We start from the raw sequence: 21145 nt of genomic DNA, 5'->3' as shown, positions 1-21145 counted from the left end.
AAAAAAATCACCAAATCAGCAAGCCTAGGGATGCAATCACCATCCGGAAACAATAAATATGACACCACAAAGCAACTGATACATCTTGAAAATACGTCACATCAGTGAAACAGCCTCCAGCAAGAGTGGGCTGACCACTGAGTGTAAGTAAACCAAATATTTGTATCATTTTACACAGAGCTGAACGACGTTTGTGTGCAATTCATCAAAATAAAAGGACTGTGTGATGCAGCAGTTCAGTGGCAAAACAAAATGAAATGACCACACACCTATAGATGTTTGTCTCCGTATGGTTCCCTTTGGTATACCCAGAAAGGGGCCTCTAGGACTCCCTGGCTGTTGTGGCGAGTCTACTGCTGTATCCTGACTATTGCAGAGAGACTGTAAAAGACAGAATAAGGCTGACTTGATAATAAAAACAAGCAGAATGCAGCACTTTCACAGAGCGTCCATTCAAAGTAGGTGTCACATAATATGTTGATTTGATTTCATAAAAACAGTTTGAGATGAAGAAATAAAAATAATCTCAAGCCGTGAAGCATACTCACAAGTCTGTGCATAACTACACTCTAATTTAAGCATCAAAAACCAATATAGCATGCACGGGCAATGGTTTTACCAGACTTGCAAAAAACAATTATTGCAGTTAGGCTACAATGCCACAGGAGACCAGAACTCCAGAGGACTTTAGACAAGGCATCCTTACATTCATTTCAGAGCTGACAGCAAAACACTTGCTAGTCGGACGTGGTTTGACTGTCGCCACCCTCACATCTGCGTTTGAGTTGTCCCAAATGGGTTTCTGGGGGGGCACTACCTCATCCACTTTATCTGTAAGACAAGAGCATCTCAAATTAGAAAGCAGGAAGCTACTTTTAAAAGAAGATCAGTATCAAATATTGCTAATTTCGTCTTTCAGGATCCACAGAGCAGGGATCCGAAACCGAGCAAGAGAGGCGACAGAAATAGGTACAACGACAATTGTCAAAGTCAAAGCCGTGCAAGCGCTTCCTGGTTCCGTTGGAGAAATCTTAGCACTTCTTTCAACGGCCACTGCGCAACATGCTAGCATTTTTTTAAACAGCTCCCATGCATGGGATGATTACTTAGTGTGACTTGAAATACAATCCTCTTCTTCAGACCCTCATTATCTGAAAGCTGATCATCTATACAGAAATGGAGGAAAGGGAAATTCAGAGTCTGATTTTCCTAGCATAGAAGTCATCAAGACTAAATCTGGTTACACACACACACACACACACACACACACACACACACACACACACAACCCCCTATACATCTGGCATTAAAATGTGTTTCATATCTTGATATTCTTTAACTGGACTTTATTTATACTTTATACTAGGACGGTATTTACGTGGTTAAGTGTTGATCATCCGAATGTGATCTGGAAACGCATGTTAATGTCAGGACTAAAGGGGGCCACAGTTACACCTCTTCATTCAGCATTATATGGATATATACACTCAGGCTTTAAATATAAAATCCCATCATACCCCTGAGGCAAAACTGAATTTAAAAAAAAAAAAAAACACTGCCAAAATTGACCATTCAGGAGTCTAGTTTATATTCATAACAGAAAGCCTATCTAAGACTGCAGAAAGATGAGTATGCATCTGTTTTATAATCAGGGTCTCCTTTATAATACCTAAATATGGATTTAAAATGACTCTCTTTAATGAACACAATATGTACAAAGCTGTTTTAAGGACACAGCAGGAATACTATGCAGCCAGCCGCATTATGTAAACATAAAACTAATGCTTACAACGGTTCAGAAAATATCTCCTTCAAGAAGACAAAGGAGTCCATTCAGCAGTCTAAAGATGTCGTATCATATTTGTGCAACAGTCACACGTCGTCATATTCCTGGGCAATGCTAACAGTGGCGATAGCTTTACACTGAAAATATGGCATTACATTTTGCAGGTGGAATGTTTCTATATTAAACATATGCAGCATTATTTCCATGGCAACGTCTTGTTTCAGAGTGATTCAAAGCTGGAGTGGTCCCTCGTATGATAATAGTTAAACCGTAGTTCTTTAAAGGGAGAAATTACAGTATCTTAAAATGTCCAGCTTTAGGATTTTATCTTCTCTCTGAGGAGTGAAATGGAGGCAGGATGTATTATAACAGTAAGAACAAGGACTTGTATCTGAAGCTAGGTTTTCAGCATGGGAAATTCATGGCTCTTGTTTTCTCAAGCATATCCTTTTTATAATAGAGGGCAGGCTGTTGAATAATATATTCTTACATTGCACTTTTGAAGATCTGGGGGTCAATAAGGGAAGCTAAAAGCTTACGGAGCATTTTGCAGTGTAAACACATTTGGTCTGTTTTCACAGTAAGCAGTCTTCCATTCAACTGGTAAATTTTGATTATTGGAGAGAATACAAATTATTTGCACATTTCTTTTACTGGATCATATCAAAAAAGTTCAATTGTTTGAGACAAATAATCACTACTGTTGCTAAGCTGGTGACAAATATTTAAAGAGTGCTTAGGGAAAACTCACCCTTCTTTTTCCTCAAAGTGGCTTTAACATAAAAGAACAATTCAGCTTTATTCAAGTATTGAAATTCAGAGATAATTTCCAGAAAACACGACGAGGAGAACCAACGTTTGGAATACACTGTATTCCTCCACATGGCATTGACCTGTGCATAATGTAATGCCATTTTAGACGGAAAGCAACAACAAATCCATGCAGTTAACTTTCCAACACTACACAAGACAAGTTGGGTTAGTATCCAGTATAACAAAGTGACAAAAAAGACAATTCATTTCTTATTACACAATATAAACAAGGATTTAATACGCATTTAATACTGCTTACCCTTTGTTCCATTTTTTAATTAGTAATAATTAAATCAGCATGACCCATCAAACCCTAGATTTAGCTGTGGTCACCAGAATAAATCCTTCACAATCCAACAGGGATCCGCTCGGGTGAAATGCGTCATGCTTTAACACTGAATGTGAATGTAGTACTTTTGTTTTCTTACACAAAAACTGAGACACACAATGTCCATATAATCACAAATATCCATCTTCAAAAAAATATATAACAAAATCACATGCATGCCAGGGGAAGCACAACATTAGAATTTGAACAAAGAATTTTGTAAATAATTGTATCATACCTTTATCCACTTTTTAGGTCAGCATGCAGGAAAACAAAACAACATCAAAGTTCATTTCATAATGAACGCTGGCTGTAGAACAACAACAAAATGTGCACAGGTTAAAAATGCATTTTTAGGGGCATGTTTTTTTGTTTTTTAGAAACAACTAGTCACAACTGAATGCAACATAACTCGGAATAAGAAACTTGTAAAATAAAATACTGATACGATGCCACATTGTGCAACTTTTGGTTGTAATTTTCAGTCGAAGGGCAACAAGAGAAGCAATGTAAGTTTTCACTGCTTTCCTAGCAATAATGGGAGGAGAAAAAATGGGAAGATGCCTGTGAACGAATAAAACTTCCTAAAGACCCGCGTCTTTGTTCTCTCCACTTTAGCCCTAATGCCTTTGAGGCTTTTAGTAGACCACAGCTACTGAAAGAGCTCACAAAAGGCAGAGACAAGAAACACTAGATGCCATCCTGGCAGGCTGTAAACATGCCGATACTTGTCATGACGCCACAGCCACCGAAGAAGTTTCTCAATGTGGATTTCACTCGATATTCAGGGGCGTTTAGACTCCTTGTGAGGAAATATCAATATGGTACCACATTTGGATTAAGCCTTTGCTTATATCCATCGCCACCTGTAAGCTCTTTCAGTAGCTGTGGTCATCATATCAGTATTTTATTTTCAGAGTGGTTTATTCCAAGTTGTGTTGTTGTGAAAATAGCAACAGATAATGTAAGTAGCTCACCAAGTGCAACCGTTTTACGTAATAAAAAGTGTCCCCCTATAGTCCAAAATAATTATATAACCATAAAGATTTTTAAATAACCTAAATATTTCATAGGTTTTCTACTACATATAAGAGACATAATTTATGTTATATTAAGCCATACAAGTCTTAAAACCCAGGGTTCCCTTTAATTGACACCAGACACTGGATGAGATGCTTCTGCTTGGCATGACTGGACTTACCTAGGTCTTCTAGCTCCGAGGTCATAGATTTTGAACGCATGGACAAGGCTGTGGAGGGAGCCCTCCGAGGTGGCGGTGGTGCTATAGCAACAAACCAAAAAAAAAAAACATACAGCAGGTACAGTAGATGCTTAGCCATTGGCTGTAGCATCCCCATGGGGAGGCACTGTCTACAACATCAACTCATGCTGAGGTTTGCCAATTCTCATTTTAAATAATAAATGAGAAAGAAATTAGTAGTGTTAGTAAAATCAGTGATTAGCATAACTACCACTGGCATTATGGAAAAGCAATGGTTAGAATTACATGAAAGGAGTTTTATCTGCTTTATTTTCAAACATGTTTTTTCTTAGCCCTGAATAAATCAAGACGTTTACCTTTCTTTCGAGCCGTGTCATCCGGGTCGAGATTTCGACTGACCGTCACCACTTTGATAATTAAGTGGTTGCCGCCATGACGAATCATGTTGACCACTTGTTTGTGCCCCACTTTGACGACATTGTCCTGGTTCACCTATAAAAAAAGAACAATTTAGCATAATTCAGGCATGTTTAGATGTTCACAAAGCAAAAATTAGTCAAATCATGTCGTTTCAAACCCGTAAGACCTTTGTTGATCTTCGGAACACAAATTAAGATATTTTGATGAAATCCGAGAGCTTTCAGACCATAGACAGCAATGCAACTGAAATGTCCAAGGCCCAGAAAGGTAGTAAGGACATTGTTAAAATAGTTCATGCGACATCAATGGTTCAACCATATGAAGCTACAAAAATACCTTTTGTGCTGAAAGAAAACAAAAATAACGACTTTATTCAACAATTTCTCTTGCTTCATAAAATTAAGGTTGAACCACTGATGTCACATGAAGTATTTTAAGTTGAATTCATCAAATTTTAGAGGTACACTAGCATAAATATGTCCTAAAAGCTCTCAGACACAAACTAAAATCATACAAAACTCCCTACAAATGATTTTGAGCATTCATCTCTTGCAGGTTTGTAATGTTCCTTGGCAATACCACAGAACAAGCATCAACAAGTTACACTAACACCACTACATTTGTTGAAGCCCATTTATCAAAACCTCATTTATTTCCTTACTAAAACCAACACAAACCATTATTTCATCCACAATATATTTTTAAATTACCTTTTCCCTCATACATTTTCTTCATATACACTTAAACGGTCACACTTCCAGGGAAAGATGTCATTGTAAAGGCATCAGAGAGCAATAAATCAAATCGGAGTTTAAATGTTTAAGTGGGACATTCAATCTGCCACTGAGCCGTTACTGCCAAGCTCAATCGCATTCATATACAGCAGAAACGATTTGCAAGTAGCGATAACCGTTGATATATGTGCGACATTCATCACCAGATATTTTTTCATCATCCCTTTTCAACCAAGGTGTAAAGTCCAATGACTCCAAGCAGACTAAAAAGCATACAATCCTACTCTTGCTGCATAAAAGTGCAACACAAACTCCCACAACTACTTAAAAATAATTTTTGTCACAAGTTACCAGCTTTACACCACAGAATGTTTGGAAACAATACTGTATTTTTTAATTTTCTGAAAAAACTAAGCAGCGCTTGCTTGTGCAAGACTCATGCCAGGATGTTGTGGGTGGATACAAAGTCATTGCTGTGGTGTTCCGAATGGTTGCTAGGGTGTTCTGGGTGGTTGCTAGGTGGTAGATTACAGACCCAAGTCAAAAATCAGCTGAATGCATAGAAAAGTAGTATTACACCTCATAATTGTCATTCCCAATCAAACTCAACCTAAATTTCAAGCAACAGTAATAGTGAGAGTCGCCTTAGCAAGCAGCACTAATGACTACAATAAGATGTTGATATGCTTTGATATAAATCGTCAAATAAAAGGCACTGCAAGCAAATTAGAGAGACACCCCTGCTCCTGTGGCATTTCTGAGCAAAACGAGAAACACAGGCACTACGAAACAGATCAGCAGAGAGAAAATGAGAGAGACAGGTTTGGAGAGATTTTAGAGTATGCCTTTTACCGAAGAAAAGGTTACGTGAATAAGCTTGGGTAACCTAGGAAACAGCCGAGGAGCTGAAGTCGTCTTCATGACGAAGAGAGCTGAGCTGCTCCTTTTATTCCATCGTGTGTGTTTGTGTGATTCATAAATGCTGCGAGTGTGATGGAGAGCAAGGGACTACGTATGTGATTGTATGAGAGTGATATTACCATTTGTTCCAATTAGCCGAAGTTAGAAAGCAAGCCGTAATCAATGCGGAATCAGGAGTGAAAGGCCCACATGGAAAGCCAGGTCTGTTTAAAAAAAGCAACAGCGTTTAACATCAATCACTTTATCTTTTCGACATCTCTCCCTATTGTGGATTTTCATACTGTGCATTCCAGAAGGCCCCAGAAGACAGAATAACTCTGCATTACATCTTCGAGCTTGACCTTATGACAGATGATGTAAATTTAGAGCGATTGAGAAGCAGAGAGAGAGAGAAAGCTCTGTGAATCACGAGCTGTAATCGCAACTCATGGCGGTGCAGATTTTTGCAGTGCTCTAGTTTTTGGTGAGTGCTTTAGGAGGAGGAGGGTGGGCACAGATTTCCCAGCATTCTCACTGACCTCCAGTCTCTCGGCATGTCACACACTGGTAATGAGATTTGGGCTCATTTAGGAAGTGCTGGGACCAGATGTAGATAAAGCTCACAAAACAGCACAATCTCAGCATGGCCACTTTATCTCGATAATCTCATTATGCTGGAACCGAGCCAAATCCAACCAGGCTGAGCTGTTAGCACAGGAACCTGATTTTGTGTTGTTTTAGAAATCAGGACATGGAATAATCGGTCATTCATTACTCACCCTCATGTTGTTCCAAACATGTGTGCTCTTTTCCCCTAAAGGATATATTTCAAGAAACATCTTGCATTTTCTACTTTCATGATACTTTTATAGTGTTTTTATCACTAGTTAGTTATCACTGCAGATATACAGGTTGGAAGCAACATAAATAATGCAAATTTTGTTCTAATTTATTCATCCTCTTAGTTCAAAGAAATAAAGGTTCAAAAGAGGGTTTTCGCAGCAATGCAATAGAAGATCAATTTTAGGTTACTCAAATAACCTTTCAATGAACAACTTCTAAAAAAAACAAATTTTCTATGTGTACAATACATTTTAATAATCTACAGAATAGGGATGTAACCGTATTATCAATATCGTGGTATCGCGATAGTAAAATCTTGATATTATTGCGGTCACAAGACGATATAAAACGATAGATCTTCTGGGCAAAAAGTGTAGTTTTATAAAATATTTTTAAACTTCTCTTTCTAACATAAAAGGTCTTTAAAGTTGTGTTTTGGGTCATTATGCTCTGGCACAGTATCTGTCAAACGAACTAAAACCGAAAGCACAATATGGCTTAATCCTCCAAGTCTTTTTCGCTGCGCGTTTCAAAAAAAGTATATACTTCGTTCAGGTGATCAGTGCTTGATTTTCACGGTCGATGGTTACAGCATTTCACTTTATTTGTAGTGAGACACATTTTTGTAAGCCTGTTTTCACTAAAGATATAGTTTTTTGTCAGTAGACAGTATTCCACAAATAAAAAAAACGGTTGAGTCCCCTTTAAAGTTCAGGTACAAGTCCATTCACTGATTTTTTTTAAGTTTTCTTAGTTAAGAACATGGGTTTTTGAGCTCTCAAAATGCATTAGATGGAATAATTTAACTTTGAAATCTGCAAAATTTTCATTTTTTTCTATGTCTTCATTTGTCTTTTTTTAAAATATTGCAATAAATATTGTATCGTGGACTTCATATTGAGATATTATCATATCGTGAGATTTTAATATTGTTACATCCCTACTACAATGTTTTTTCACTGTAAAGAACCTTTTGTGGTTTTGGAAAGGTTCAGTGAATGTTAAAGGTTCTTTTTTGTAGAGGTTCAAACCTGACTGTTTTTTCCGTAGAGAATTTTTGAAAATGGTTCATCTAGGCAGGTGAAAAAGTTAGTTACCTCTAAAAAACCTGAAGCAATAAAAATGTAATATTTTGGATTTTAGTAACATAATTTGTACAAAAATATTTAAAGGGAAAGTTCACCCAAAAATCAAAATTCTGTCATTAATTACTCACCCCCATGTTGTTCCAAACCCATAACACAAATTTTTGATACTATCTGAGAGCTTTCTGATGCTCCATAGACAGAAAGGGTCCTTCCAAGTTCAAGGTCCAGAAAGGGCCAAAAACATGAATAAAGTTATTTTTGTTTTGTTTTTTGCACACAAAAAGTATTCTCATAGAATATTCTAATAAAATTACAGACCTTGAACATGGAAGGACCTTTGCTGTCTATGGAACATCAGAAAGCTCTCGGATTTCATCAAAAATATCTTAATTTGTGTTCTGAAGATGAACGAAGGTCTTACCAGTTTTGGAACGACATGAGGGTGAGTAATTATTGACAGAATTTTCTTTTTTTTTTTTACATAAAAAATGTTCAAGGCCCAGCATCAGCAGCCCCACATCTATGACATTAGGGTGAGTAATTAATGCCAGAATTTTCATTTTTGGGTGAACTATCCCTTTAAGAGCTAACCATGATGATCCGAGTCTCTATGCGTCACGAAACGAAAATCAGGTTAAAGACAGCTTGGGATGCAAAACTGGATTTTAGGAGGGTTTTTTTTTTACATACACATGTAAACACACCAAACACCAATTTGAAATAGTACATTTATAATTCACAGTGCAATAACAAACATAAAAAAACACAACACACGCACACACAGATCTTGACTGATGGATGTGTGTGACATGTGGTGAGCAGCCCACACTTGATTCAAATCTGATGAAATTAGCAGGCGGTTATCCTCTGCACACAGAGTCAGCACACAGGAAATAAACCATAAAACGATAAGCCTTCCATTTGGCTAATCATATCAGTTCTGCTCATGTTCGTCCTGGTCACATTGTCTCAATACACACGTTAAAAAAACAAAAAAAAACAAACAAGAACTCATAAACCAAATGAATTTCATTGCTTCTCTGCAGTCCCCAGATGCATCACACAATTTATGCTTGCTCTTCTATTCAAGGACCTTAGAGATTGTCTGTGTGTGTGTATGTGTGTGTTCACGTGCTGTTCATCCAACTTGGGAGTGTGTGTCTGTGTGACAGAGAATCTACAGGGACTTCCATATTTCATAAAGGATGATTTTGTGTCACATCTGGTCACTTCCAGAAGAATAAAGATGTGTACTGCACACACACACACACACACACACACACACACACACACTCATATATATATATACTTGCTCACTAAGCGATTATGTAACAGTCTATCCATGTTCACCCTTGTGCTTACATAATGCCACTCTGTGAACTAGGAGACCCCCTCCAGGTATCTCCACATAAACTGAAGACACTAACTAGTAGTAACAGAACAGTGAGGTTGCATGAACAAGTGAAGACGTTTACTATTTTATTTAGTCCATAAAAAACAGGAACCACTCGTCTACAGACCAGCACACAAAAACATCTAAACTAATGTTATATATTATAGAAGAAGACTGGAATGTTTTTTATTTATGAGATGCTTTGAAGCAGGTTTTGAAAATAATGCAATTTGGCACAACGTTAGCCTAAAGGGCCCTGGGTTTGAGCTTGGCCAATGTCACCTCCCTATCCAATACCCTCATCTCACCTACGTTCCTGTCTGGTGTGTAAAAAGCCAAAAAGAAATAAAAATGGGGTGCAAACATGTGCATGTCATCCAGTTCTGGCAAGTTCTAGTCATGTGTTTAATATCACACCTTAATAATCCAGAAACTTCAGCAAATTAAAAATTACATTTAAATGTAAAAAAAATAAAATAACATACATATACAGTTGAGGTCAAAAGTTTACATACACCTTGCAGAATCTGCAAAATGTTAATTATTTACCAAAGTAAGATCGTACAAAATCATTTTTCATTTAGTACTGAGCTGAATAAGATATTTCACATAAAAGACTTTTACATATAGTCCACAAGAGAAAATAATAGCTGAATTTATAAAAAATGACCCAGTTCAAAAGTTTACATACACTTGATTCTTAATACAATTAGAGTGTTGTTACCTGAATGATCCACAATGTGTTTTTGTTTAGTGATAGTTTTTCATGAGTTCCTTGTTTGTCCTGAACAGTTAAACTGCCCACTGTTCTTCAGAAAAATCCTTCAGGTCAGCATTTTTGTGTATTTGAACCATTTCCAATAATGACTGTATCCATCTTTTTACACTGAGGACAACTGAGGCACTCATATGCAACTATTACAGAAGGTTAAAATGCTCACTGATGCTCCAGAAGGAAAAACGATGCATTAAGAGCCAGGGGTGTAAACTTTTGAATGGAATGAGGATGTGTAAATTTTTCTTATTTTGCCTAAATATCATATTTGTTTCTATTTAGTACTGCCCTTCAGAACCTACGGAAGATACTTACATGTTTCCCAGAAGACAAAATGAGTTAAATTTACCCTGATCTTCAAATTAGAAAAGTTTTCACCCCCCGGTTCTTAATGCATCGTGTTTTCTTCTGAAGTATCAGTGAGCGTTTGAACCTTCTGTTATAGTTGCATATAAGTCTCTTGTGAACTATATGTATTTATGTGAAATATCTTATTCAGGTCAGTACTAAATAAAAATTTTGCATGATCCCTCTTTTTTGGTAAAATAATTAACATTCTGCTGATTCTGCAAGGTGTATGTAAACTTTTGACCTCAACTTATATATATATAAATATACAAAATACATTTATAAAAACAGAATAAAAAAACATTAGATATGTCATAAATGTTTATATCTGATATATATATACACGCGGTCTTTTTAATAAAAAAAAATCTCTGATAGAAAATGTTTTATGCTTCAAATCAAAATCAAGCATCAGGTCAGGCATCTGCACAGCTGAAAAATATGCATAACCGTTTAATACTTTTGTAAGCTGGCATAAAAATAAAACAAATTAAATAAATAAATATAGGCCTACTGTTTGGATTGAAAAAAAAAAAAAAAGGCCCTGGCATTATGTGCTCCAAAAATCAGCCTAACCAGGCCCATGCTGATAAAAAAAAGAAAAAAGAAAAAAAAGTCACACATCCTTAATAAAAAAAATCATACAACTTAACGAATTGACATGGCTCCCATCTCTCTTAATCCCCAAGTCAAATCCACTATCATTACCAAACATGACCCAGCGTCAACATCACACTCTCTTAATGCGGCCTAGAGAGCTTGCAATCACTGCACCTCTGGACTGATTTAGAGATTTACAGAAGGTTGTCAGAGGGCAATCATCCAGCCCAGATAAAACTCTATACCTTCAAATGAAATCTCCCTCTTCCTGATACTTTCCGGAAAGAAGGGCGCTCTTTTGTCTTGAGTGGGGATAATTATGAAGAGTACAGGGGATCTGTACTCTTCACACTCACTCTCTCTTTCACACACACACACACACACACACACACACACACACACACACACACACACACTTAAGCCTCATCCATTTTCCTGTCTGCATTGCTCTACGATAGCAGCACAGTTATCGGCTTGGCCCGGCCTGTACTTAAAGAAAGGTTATATGATAAGACCTCTGTGGTCAAGTCCTCTATAGAGGAGATTAAACACAAGATAGTGTAAAAGACTCACTGAGACTTTATAGAATTTCCATTAAAGATAAAGCGGATGTCTAAACAGCACTCCAAACAGCATTTCTGCACACCGGCTATGTCCGGACACAGATGAAAGAAAAAATTCTATACAAGTTGTATTAAGTTGCATAACGTAATTATTTAAAATATAAAACTCCTGCATATAACTGAGGGATATATAACTGAGTTATACTGCATATAACTTGTCCACACAGGAAGTAGATGCCTGATGCATTTAAGCTTTTTTAATATCCCTAGTGCAAGCCTTACAAAACAGAATGGCAGTTTTACCATACAAATACCATTTTTTTGCACACAATAATAATGTTAATGCCACAATATTTCTTATATCAAATAATTCAAATGGCACTTTAATTTAGGGCGTGTTCACACTAGTCATGTTTGTTTAGTTTAAAAGGAACTCTGTTGCGATTGCTCTGTTACTGCGGTTCATTTGAGTAAGTGTGTATGCTGCCATCCCAACCAAACAAGTGGACTGAGACCACTAAAAAGATGGGTCTTGACCCACTTCCAAACAAACTTTGGTGAGGTTCGAATGAAATATGAATGCAACATGGACCAAATACTTCTAAATGAACCAAAAACAGGATGTAATGACAAGATGTGATGCTATGCGACATGATTTGACACGGAAAAAGCGGTGTATCCAAAACAAAATGAGCAGAGGGCAAAGTGAGGGCTCTTTAATGAGCTCTTTGTTAGTTCACAGGTGAAAATAAAATCATATGTACATTGAACAATTAACATGCTTAGTCTAGCAGACGACATTAGGTGTATTCGACTTAAAACGGCACTGAGCAGACCGATCAGTGAATGGGTATTTTGATGTCATACACTGATTGGTCTGCGCAGCACCGCTTTAAGTTGAACGCACCTTTTGTTTGGGGGGTTTGGTGATTTCTGTCATGAAATATGTGATCCTGGACTACACAATAAGTCATGTATGGTTTGTTAGGATAAGACAATATTTGGTTGAGATACAACTATTTGAAAATCTGGAATCTGAAGTGCAAAAAAATCTAAATATTGAGAAAATTGCCTTTAAAGTTGTCCAAATGAAGTTCTTAGCTGTGCATATTATTAATCAAAAATTAAGTTTTGATATATTTATAGTAGGAAATATCTTCATGAAACATCTTTACTTAATATCCTATAATGTTTTTGCCATAAAAGAAAAATCTATAATTTTATTATAATTATATTATAATTGCTACAAATGTGCCCGTTCTACTTACGTCTGGTTTTGTGGTCCAGGGTCATAGCTTATACGTCATTCAACCCGACCAATCAGGTTGTAAATGTAACACTATGTCTTTATGTTCGGTATCTTTAGGTTCACTGTCAAAAATGCCAGTGTGAACAATAAGTGGACCAGGACCAAATGCATTGTTTTCTTATTTTGGTCCAGACCAATTGAACCAAGAGAACCAAACTACAAGTGTGAACCCACACCTTAAATTTCATTAAAATGTTAATTAATATAAGTTTGACCATAGGCACACTGACCGTATTTGCTTTCACTAGTTCATTTTTACTGTTAATAAATGACAAATAAATGTATTTGACATAACTTATTAATTAATATCATGTTTCAACAACTGCAATCAGGTTTCTTACAATCCACGAGGCTGCATTTATTATATCAACAACAGTAATGCTGTGAAATATTATTAACGTTATTATTAAATTTACGTAACTGTTTCTTTTAAATGTATTTTCAAATGTCATTTATTTGAAGGCAAAGCTGAATTTTTACTATTCAGTTTCATATGATCCTTCAGAAATCATTCTAATATGATTAAAGTGTTAAATAAAGTCACTTTTTTTTTTTGTGCACAAAATATATTCTCGTAGCTTTAAAACATTACGGTTGAACCACTGATGTCACACTGACTATTTGATCAATATCCTTATTACTTTTCTGGGCCTTCAACGTGTCAGTTGCGTTGCTGTCTATGCAGGGAAAGAAAGCTCTTGGATTTCATCAAAATATCTTCATTTTTATCTCAAAGATGAACAAAGGTCTTATGGGTTTGGAACATCATGAGGGTGAGTACTTATTGACAAAATTTGGATTTTTGGGTGAACTATTCCCAGTCACGTAAGCACCAACAAGCCAAAGGACCATCTTAAAATGCAGAAACTTCTAAAACAGGAACAGAGAGCCAAAATGGAGAAAGCCAGCCTCTCAGGAGGAAGCCATCATATAGCATATTGCAGTTACATGCATGCCTAAACAACCATGAGAGCTAATTTCTAGCACGTAATAGAGTCATTCGCCCCTGAAATCCAATCACTCAGGTATTGGAATCCATTATGGCGATGTATTTTTATATCAATACAAACAGGAAAAGAAATGTTTACATGCGGCCCAGTGCTGCACTCCAACGAAGGGGGAAAAAAAAACTCAAACCGCTACCTCGCTTTCATCACTGCGCTCAGACACAATGCTGGTGCCGTTGCTAGGCAACCGTTGCTCTGTGTTACAACATAAGACCTGGACCATCACATACACGCATGAGGAAGGTCAGTAACATTACTGGATTCCGTTATTCTGGAAATATTAAGATCTATTCCGAGATGTAAAACATTCTATATTGCTTAAAAATGGAAACTGTACAACGTTCCAACTGGTGACTTTTACATTTAGTGTCACAAATGCTATGTACGCAAGCGCTATACTTGGTTCGCAGTGCGTGAAGAGCAGGTTTTGGTGACAGGTTGTACGGTTATCAGGCCATGAGGATGCTCGCAGGCATCTCCTACAGTCCACAGACTTCCTCCCTGCTGGTTCTCTCTGTGCACACAGAACATTCTGGAGAGAAAGCATTACAGACGAGGAGAGATGTCCAACCGTCAACAAACACATCAACCAGCCGTCACATTTAACGTTAGCAATCTTTTGAGCTACATAACCACAATTACATATTCATGACAACAAGACTTTTTTTTACCAGCATGACAGTGCAAAATATTTGCAAGCACCAAAAATACTGCTTATTTGAACCACTAAAATAGTTTTAAAGCAGCAGATGCGTTTTGTGTCAGATTAGACGTTATGCGATGCATCTTCCTGAAATAGCCTGATATGATTATTAAAAATTCACTCATTTACGCACCAGATCCAAGATTATATTTTCCAGCAGCCGAATAACAGCACGTACTCTTTTTTAACAGAAGTTGGTAAGCCCTGCAAATGCATTATGGGTCAGTAAACACTCATTATTTTATGGAATTGATAACTCATGCCCTGGGATACACTATTAGAAAGGAGAGGTAAGTAAGATGCAGAAATGCGATCAGATGAGAGTAAAGAGAAAGAGAGATACTCGTGCCCACACACCAAGGGCAAGTGGGTGTAGATGTATTTTCAGTAAATCCATCATTCTATTTTGTAGCTTCCTGGTTGATCACTAACACCCGTCCTTCATAAGCTACACCGTTTCTTAGAGTTTCTTATAGGAAATAAGATTAATTCATTGACTGCAGGAAATGTAGGAGTGAGAATTTGCTATTTGATATCTGGTGCAGGTCACAGAAGGTAAAACAAAAGTAAATAAGCTTTCTATTGATGTATGGTTTGTTAGGATAGCACAATCTGGAATCTGAGGGTGCAAAAAAATCTAAATATTGAGAAAATCACCTTTAGTTGTCCAAATGAAGCTCTTAGCAATGCATATTACTAATCAAAAATTAAGTTTTGATATATATACGGTATGAAATTTACAAAATATCTTCATGGAACATGATCTTAAAGGAACTGTATGTAAGAAATGTATTTCAGTTAATCATAAAATGGCCCTGACATGTCACTAGACATTAAGAAATCATGTTCATTTCAAATACTTATATCACTGACAACAGTGGTCCGGCCAGGATATTGTCATTTAAAAGTGAGAGTTGCAGCCCACGACTGATGTTATTGTTGTCATTTTGTGTTTTGGTCTGAGGCTCCACCCTCCAGCTATCTACCAATCACGAAGTCAGTAGAGTTTCGTCCTCCGGGTTGCCAGCTCAGCTGCAGCTACGAACGTATCGGATAACACATGTATAGCGTTACGAAACCTAAAAGCCTCGTTATGAATCCGAAATACGTCGTGACAAAGTCCGAAATAAAACAGGGATTTGTATAGGAGATGCCTTTGAAAGATGGAAACGGCTGAAAACAGACAAGAATTTAAAGACAGACACCAACGTTGCTAATTTTCTCCTGGACAGGTAAGATTCATCTATGTTTGGCTAACTTTGCTTCCGTACACAGTGGATTTTCCACGGTCGCCCGTGCTAAATGCGTTCATAAAAAGCGTTATATCGCAACACCTAGCAGGGTATGAAAACAATCTATGTTCCGACTGAAATGTGGTATTACAGTACATCTTTACGAAGTATTTCGCTAATCGCCATTAGTACATTTTTGCGATACATAATTACTTCGCAAAACATCTCTCGTGAAGCATAAACATAATTAACAGAAGAAAAAAAAATTACTGTGTAGGACTCGTCACTTGCCATTGGAAGCTCCTTGTAGCAGCCTAGGTTCCTGCTGGATCCTGCAGCTTAGCTGGCAACCTCGAGTCAGGGGGGAGGGGGAGGGGATACACCGTTCTACAGTATTTTGAAAGTGACTGCAGTACCAGTTTTGGCCACAATCCTACATACGGTTCCTTTAATATCCTAATGATTTTTGGCATAAAAGAAAATTCGAATAATTTTGACCCATACAATGTACTTATGGCTGGTTTTGTAGTCCAGGGTCACTAATATGCTTTTTTTAAATAGATATTACATCCCTACCAAATTTACTGCAAGCTTTTGTCACCAATGTAAAGTAAAACCGGGTCAAGTTCTCAGTCCATAAGGCTAGCTTGTTCCTGGGACCTGACACATCCGTACAACCAAAGTGTGAGAGAGCAAAACGGCAGCATCTCAACCTGATGTGGGTAGTGAAGCTTGCTTGGCTCCTGAGGGACTGATGGTCAATATCATCGACTGGACGATTAAAACGTGTTTATTGTTTCCACGGTATTCGGGGGGAAGAGATGATGAATGAATTTATATACACAAACACTCGCTCTTGCTTTTAAAATGTTATTCTAACCTTTGCGCTTTTTTTTAAATATACAAATACATTGTGCCACAATAAAAGGATTTTGATCTGAAAATCTGAAAACCACCTAAGCATACAGTGCTGTAACTACTGACTATTTCTTTATATTTTTAAAATTGCACTTTTCCTTCACTAGTTGGTTTTAAATAATCTGGCATTGTGATAAATGAATTTCTCTTAAAGGTTAGTTCACCTAAAAATGAAAATTCTGTTATTAATTACTCACCCTCATGTCATTCTAAACCCGTAAGACCTTTTGGATGAAATCCGAGAGCTTTCTTACCCTGAATATATAGCAACACAACTTCAAGGTCCAGAAAAGTATAAGGACATCATTAAAATAGTTTAAAATGCATGGTACTTTCATGAATGCGTGTTAAAGACTGAAGAGAATAAATTGTTGATTAAAGTCATTATTTTTGGTTTGTTTGCACACAAAAAGTATTCTTGTAGCTTCAATAAATTACAGTTGAGCCACTGATGTCACATGGACTATTTTATCAATGTCCCTACTACCTTTCTGGGCCTTGAAGATAGTAGTTGCGTTGCTGTCTATTAAGGTCAGAAATCTCTCAGATTTCATCAAAAATATCTTAATTTGTGTTCCGAGGATGAACGAAGGTCTTACAGGTTTGGAACAACATGAGAGTGAGTAATTGATGACACAATTTTCATTTTTATATGAACTGACACTTTAATTGCATTTAAAATAGTTTCCGCGCACTGCAGTACATCAGCTACCTATTAGATATGAAAACTGTCATTAGTTCAGCATTGTAAGAACGTACGTTGCACTTCCTGCAAAATTACATCATCAAAATGCAGCTCCCACTGCTCTATCATGAAAACATTCAGGCTTAGTTACATTTAGACTCTTGGATTACGATAAGGAGCTAATAATTCATGAAATCTCCATTGCTCATGAGAACCAATCATATTCTTCCCTTTTCTGCTCTTCCATGCGGTGCTGAGATCTTAGATCTGCTCTCTGTGCTTTAACGCAAAGTGAGTGTTCTCCTGAATTTTGCATGCAAATGAACTTATTTTGCTGATGCAGAAAGGAGGACGATGTTCCCAATGCTTTTCTTGTCTCATGGTCAGTCATCGCTGAAGTGTCAGTTCAGCCAGAACTGAGGGGCCGAGACAGGTGTTTTGCAGATAATCTTCCATCATCATTATATATTTATAATAGGGGTGGGCAGGAGGGTTTACTACTCATTTAACTAGTGATTAAAAGTGACAGTAAAGACATCTTACAAATAATGCTGCTCTATGAAAAAATGCATCATGGTTTTCACAAATGTGACCCTGGACCACAAAACCAGTCTTAAGTCGCTGGGGTATATTTGTAGCAATAGCCAAAAATACATTGTATGGGTCAAAATGATTGATTTTTCTTTTATGCCAAAAATCATTAGGAAATGAAGTAAAGATCATGTTCCATGAAGATTTTTTGTAAAATTCCTACTATAAATATATCAAAATGTAATTTTCGATTAGTAATATGCATTGTTAAGAACTTAATTTGGAGAACTTTAAAGGTGATTTTCTCAGTATTTTGATTTTTTTGCACCCTCAGATTCCAGATATTCAAATAGTTGTATCTCGGCCAAATATTGTCCTATCCTAACAAGCCATAGATCAAAAGAAAGCTTATTTATTGAGCTTTCATATGATGTATACATCTCAGTTTTGTAAAATTTAACCTTATGACTGGTTTTGTGGTCCAGGGTCACAAATGTATTAAAGGATTTGCTAAAATTTTACTCACCCTCAGACCATACAACATGTAGATGAGACTTTCTTCATCGAAACACATTTGTGATCCTGGACCACAAAACCAGCCAAAAGGGTAATTTTTTTAAACTTGAGATTTATACATCATCTGAAAGCTGAATAAATAAGCATTCTATTAATGTATGGTTTGTTATGATATATCAAGGATACACAACTATTTGAAAACCTGGAATCTGAGGGTGCAAAAAAATCTAAATATTGAGATAATTGACAAAAAGTTGTCCAAATGAGGCTTTTAGCAATGCATACTACTAATTAAAAATTAGGTTTTGATATATTTATGGTCGGAAATTTACAAAATATGTTCATGGAACATGATCTTTACTTAATATCCTAATATATTAAGTAATTTTGACCCATACATTGCATTTTTGGCTACAGCTACAAATATATCTGTACTACTTATGACTGGTTTTGTGGTCCAGGGTCACATTTGGAAATAGTTAGCATTTCATCACTTGCTCACCAATGAATCATCTGCATTGAATGGGTGCCGTCAAAATGAGAGTCCAAACAGCTGATGAAAACATCACAATAATCCACAAGTAATACACATAACTCCAGTCTATTAATTAATGTCTTAAAGTAAAAAGCTGTCGCTTCTAGCCAAAATATGACTTCATTATCCATGTTAAAGCTTCCTCCAGTGAAAAGGTCCATTGTTTAAAACTATTTTAGACAGTTTTAGCTTGTAAACAGTGCTTGATCTGAGCATATTTCTCCCCTGATTCAAACAAGATGACTTTTTCTCTAGAGAAAGCAATATTATGGATAAAGGACTTGTATTTTAGCTGGAAACAATGGTGTGAAGTTAAAAGTACCTTAATGAATTATCATCGCTTCAGGTGATGTTAGCTGATGGGCTGGAGTTGTGTGGATTACTTGTCTACATTACTGTGGTGTTTTTATCAGCTGTTTGGACTCTCATTTTGACGGCACTTATTCACTGCAGAGGATCCATTAGTGAGCAAGTCATGTAATGCTAAATTTCTCCAAATCTGTTCTGATGAAGAAACAAAAGCAGTATTAAGAATATATGACTTTTGTAGATTATTGTGGTGTTTTTATCAGCTCATTATGATGGCACCCATTTACTGCAGAGCAAGTGATGCTAAACACCTCCAAATCTGTTCTGATGAAGAAACAAATCTACTTCTTGGATGACCTAAGGGTGAGTAAATTTTCTTAAACTTCATTTTTGGGTGAAGTATTCCTTTATGTAGCACCTGAATTTCTGAAGGATCATGTGACACTAAAGACTTGAGTAAGATTTGCATCACAGTTATTTTAAAGTATAATAATATTTCACAGTATTACTGCTTTACTAAATTTTTACAAATAAATGCAACACTGGTTAGCATGACATTCATTCTTCTTTCATTCATTCATTCATGACCATGGACCACAAAACCAGCCATAAGGGTCAATGTTTCTATAAAAAGTAAGATTTATACATCATCTGAAATCTGAATTAATAAGCTTTTCATTGATGTATGGTTTGTTAGGACAATATTTGGCCGAGATACAACTATCTGAAAATCTGGAATCTGAGGGTGCAAAAAAATTGAAATATTGAGAAAATCACCTTTAAAGCTGTCCAAATGAAGTTAATTGAAATTAAGCTTTGATATATTTATGGTAGAAAAATTTACAAAATATCTTCATGGAACATGATCTTTACTTAAAAATCCTAATGATTTTTGGCATAAAAGAAAAAAAGATAATTTTACCCATACAATGTATTTTTGGGTATTGCTACAAATATACCTGTGCTTCTTAAGGCTGGTTTTGTGGTCCAGTGTCATATATATATAATCACTAATTCAGCACACTAAAGCATCCTTTTTTAAATTCACTTCCTCTGAGGCACCTACTGCCATCAAGCCTTCAAAGCAGCACTTTTGCACATACATAAAGAAAATTACTATGAACGGTTTGTACACACATTTTATCACACTTCAGTCTAGCTATGTTTGAACACAATAACATGTTCTGAGAATAAACTCTTGTGCCTGCTTATGACCAACAAGCCAAATTTTCAGACCACTGACATATCAGTTTTGAAGATGTAGTTTTCCACATACCAAATGTATAGAGCCACACCAATAATATAATCTCACTGCTCTAACCAAAGCAAAATGTAATCTGGTAATAACCACAAAGTGGTAAAAATCTGATATGGTCAAAGTAAGCCCTTATCATGATACTTCATAGCTGTCTTTGCTTCTTTTTTGGACTTGACAGGTTACAGATCCAAAGTACCTGCGAAGCATTAAAAATTTACAACATCCAATAAATGCAAGATCACTCTGAGACAACTATCAAATTCAAAGCCCAACTTCTACAAAGAGTTATGATGGATGATTACCGGCCTGACATTTTCAACTTTCAAATG

The 21145-nt window shown here is 36.4% G+C and overlaps 1 protein-coding gene across 1 annotated transcript in view; it reads right to left on the bottom strand.

The window, feature by feature from the left end:
- Positions 1-21145, bottom strand: part of LOC141319306 (SH3 and multiple ankyrin repeat domains protein 2-like) — a 43173-nt gene that overhangs the window by 1319 nt on the left and 20709 nt on the right. The window contains exons 6-10 of the mRNA XM_073833243.1: positions 4506-4641; positions 4120-4209; positions 2538-2558; positions 707-831; positions 270-381 (exon numbers count right to left, since the gene is read on the bottom strand). Of these exons, the coding sequence (XP_073689344.1) occupies positions 270-381; positions 707-831; positions 2538-2558; positions 4120-4209; positions 4506-4641 (484 nt within the window). The remainder of the gene's footprint in view (positions 1-269; positions 382-706; positions 832-2537; positions 2559-4119; positions 4210-4505; positions 4642-21145) is intronic.

The sequence above is a fragment of the Garra rufa genome, chromosome 1 (assembly GCF_049309525.1).
Source record: "Garra rufa chromosome 1, GarRuf1.0, whole genome shotgun sequence".
In the NCBI taxonomy this organism is placed as follows: domain Eukaryota; kingdom Metazoa; phylum Chordata; class Actinopteri; order Cypriniformes; family Cyprinidae; genus Garra; species Garra rufa.
The sequence above is the reverse complement of the archived record's forward strand: the minus strand, read 5'-3'. Positions and strand labels throughout refer to the sequence as shown.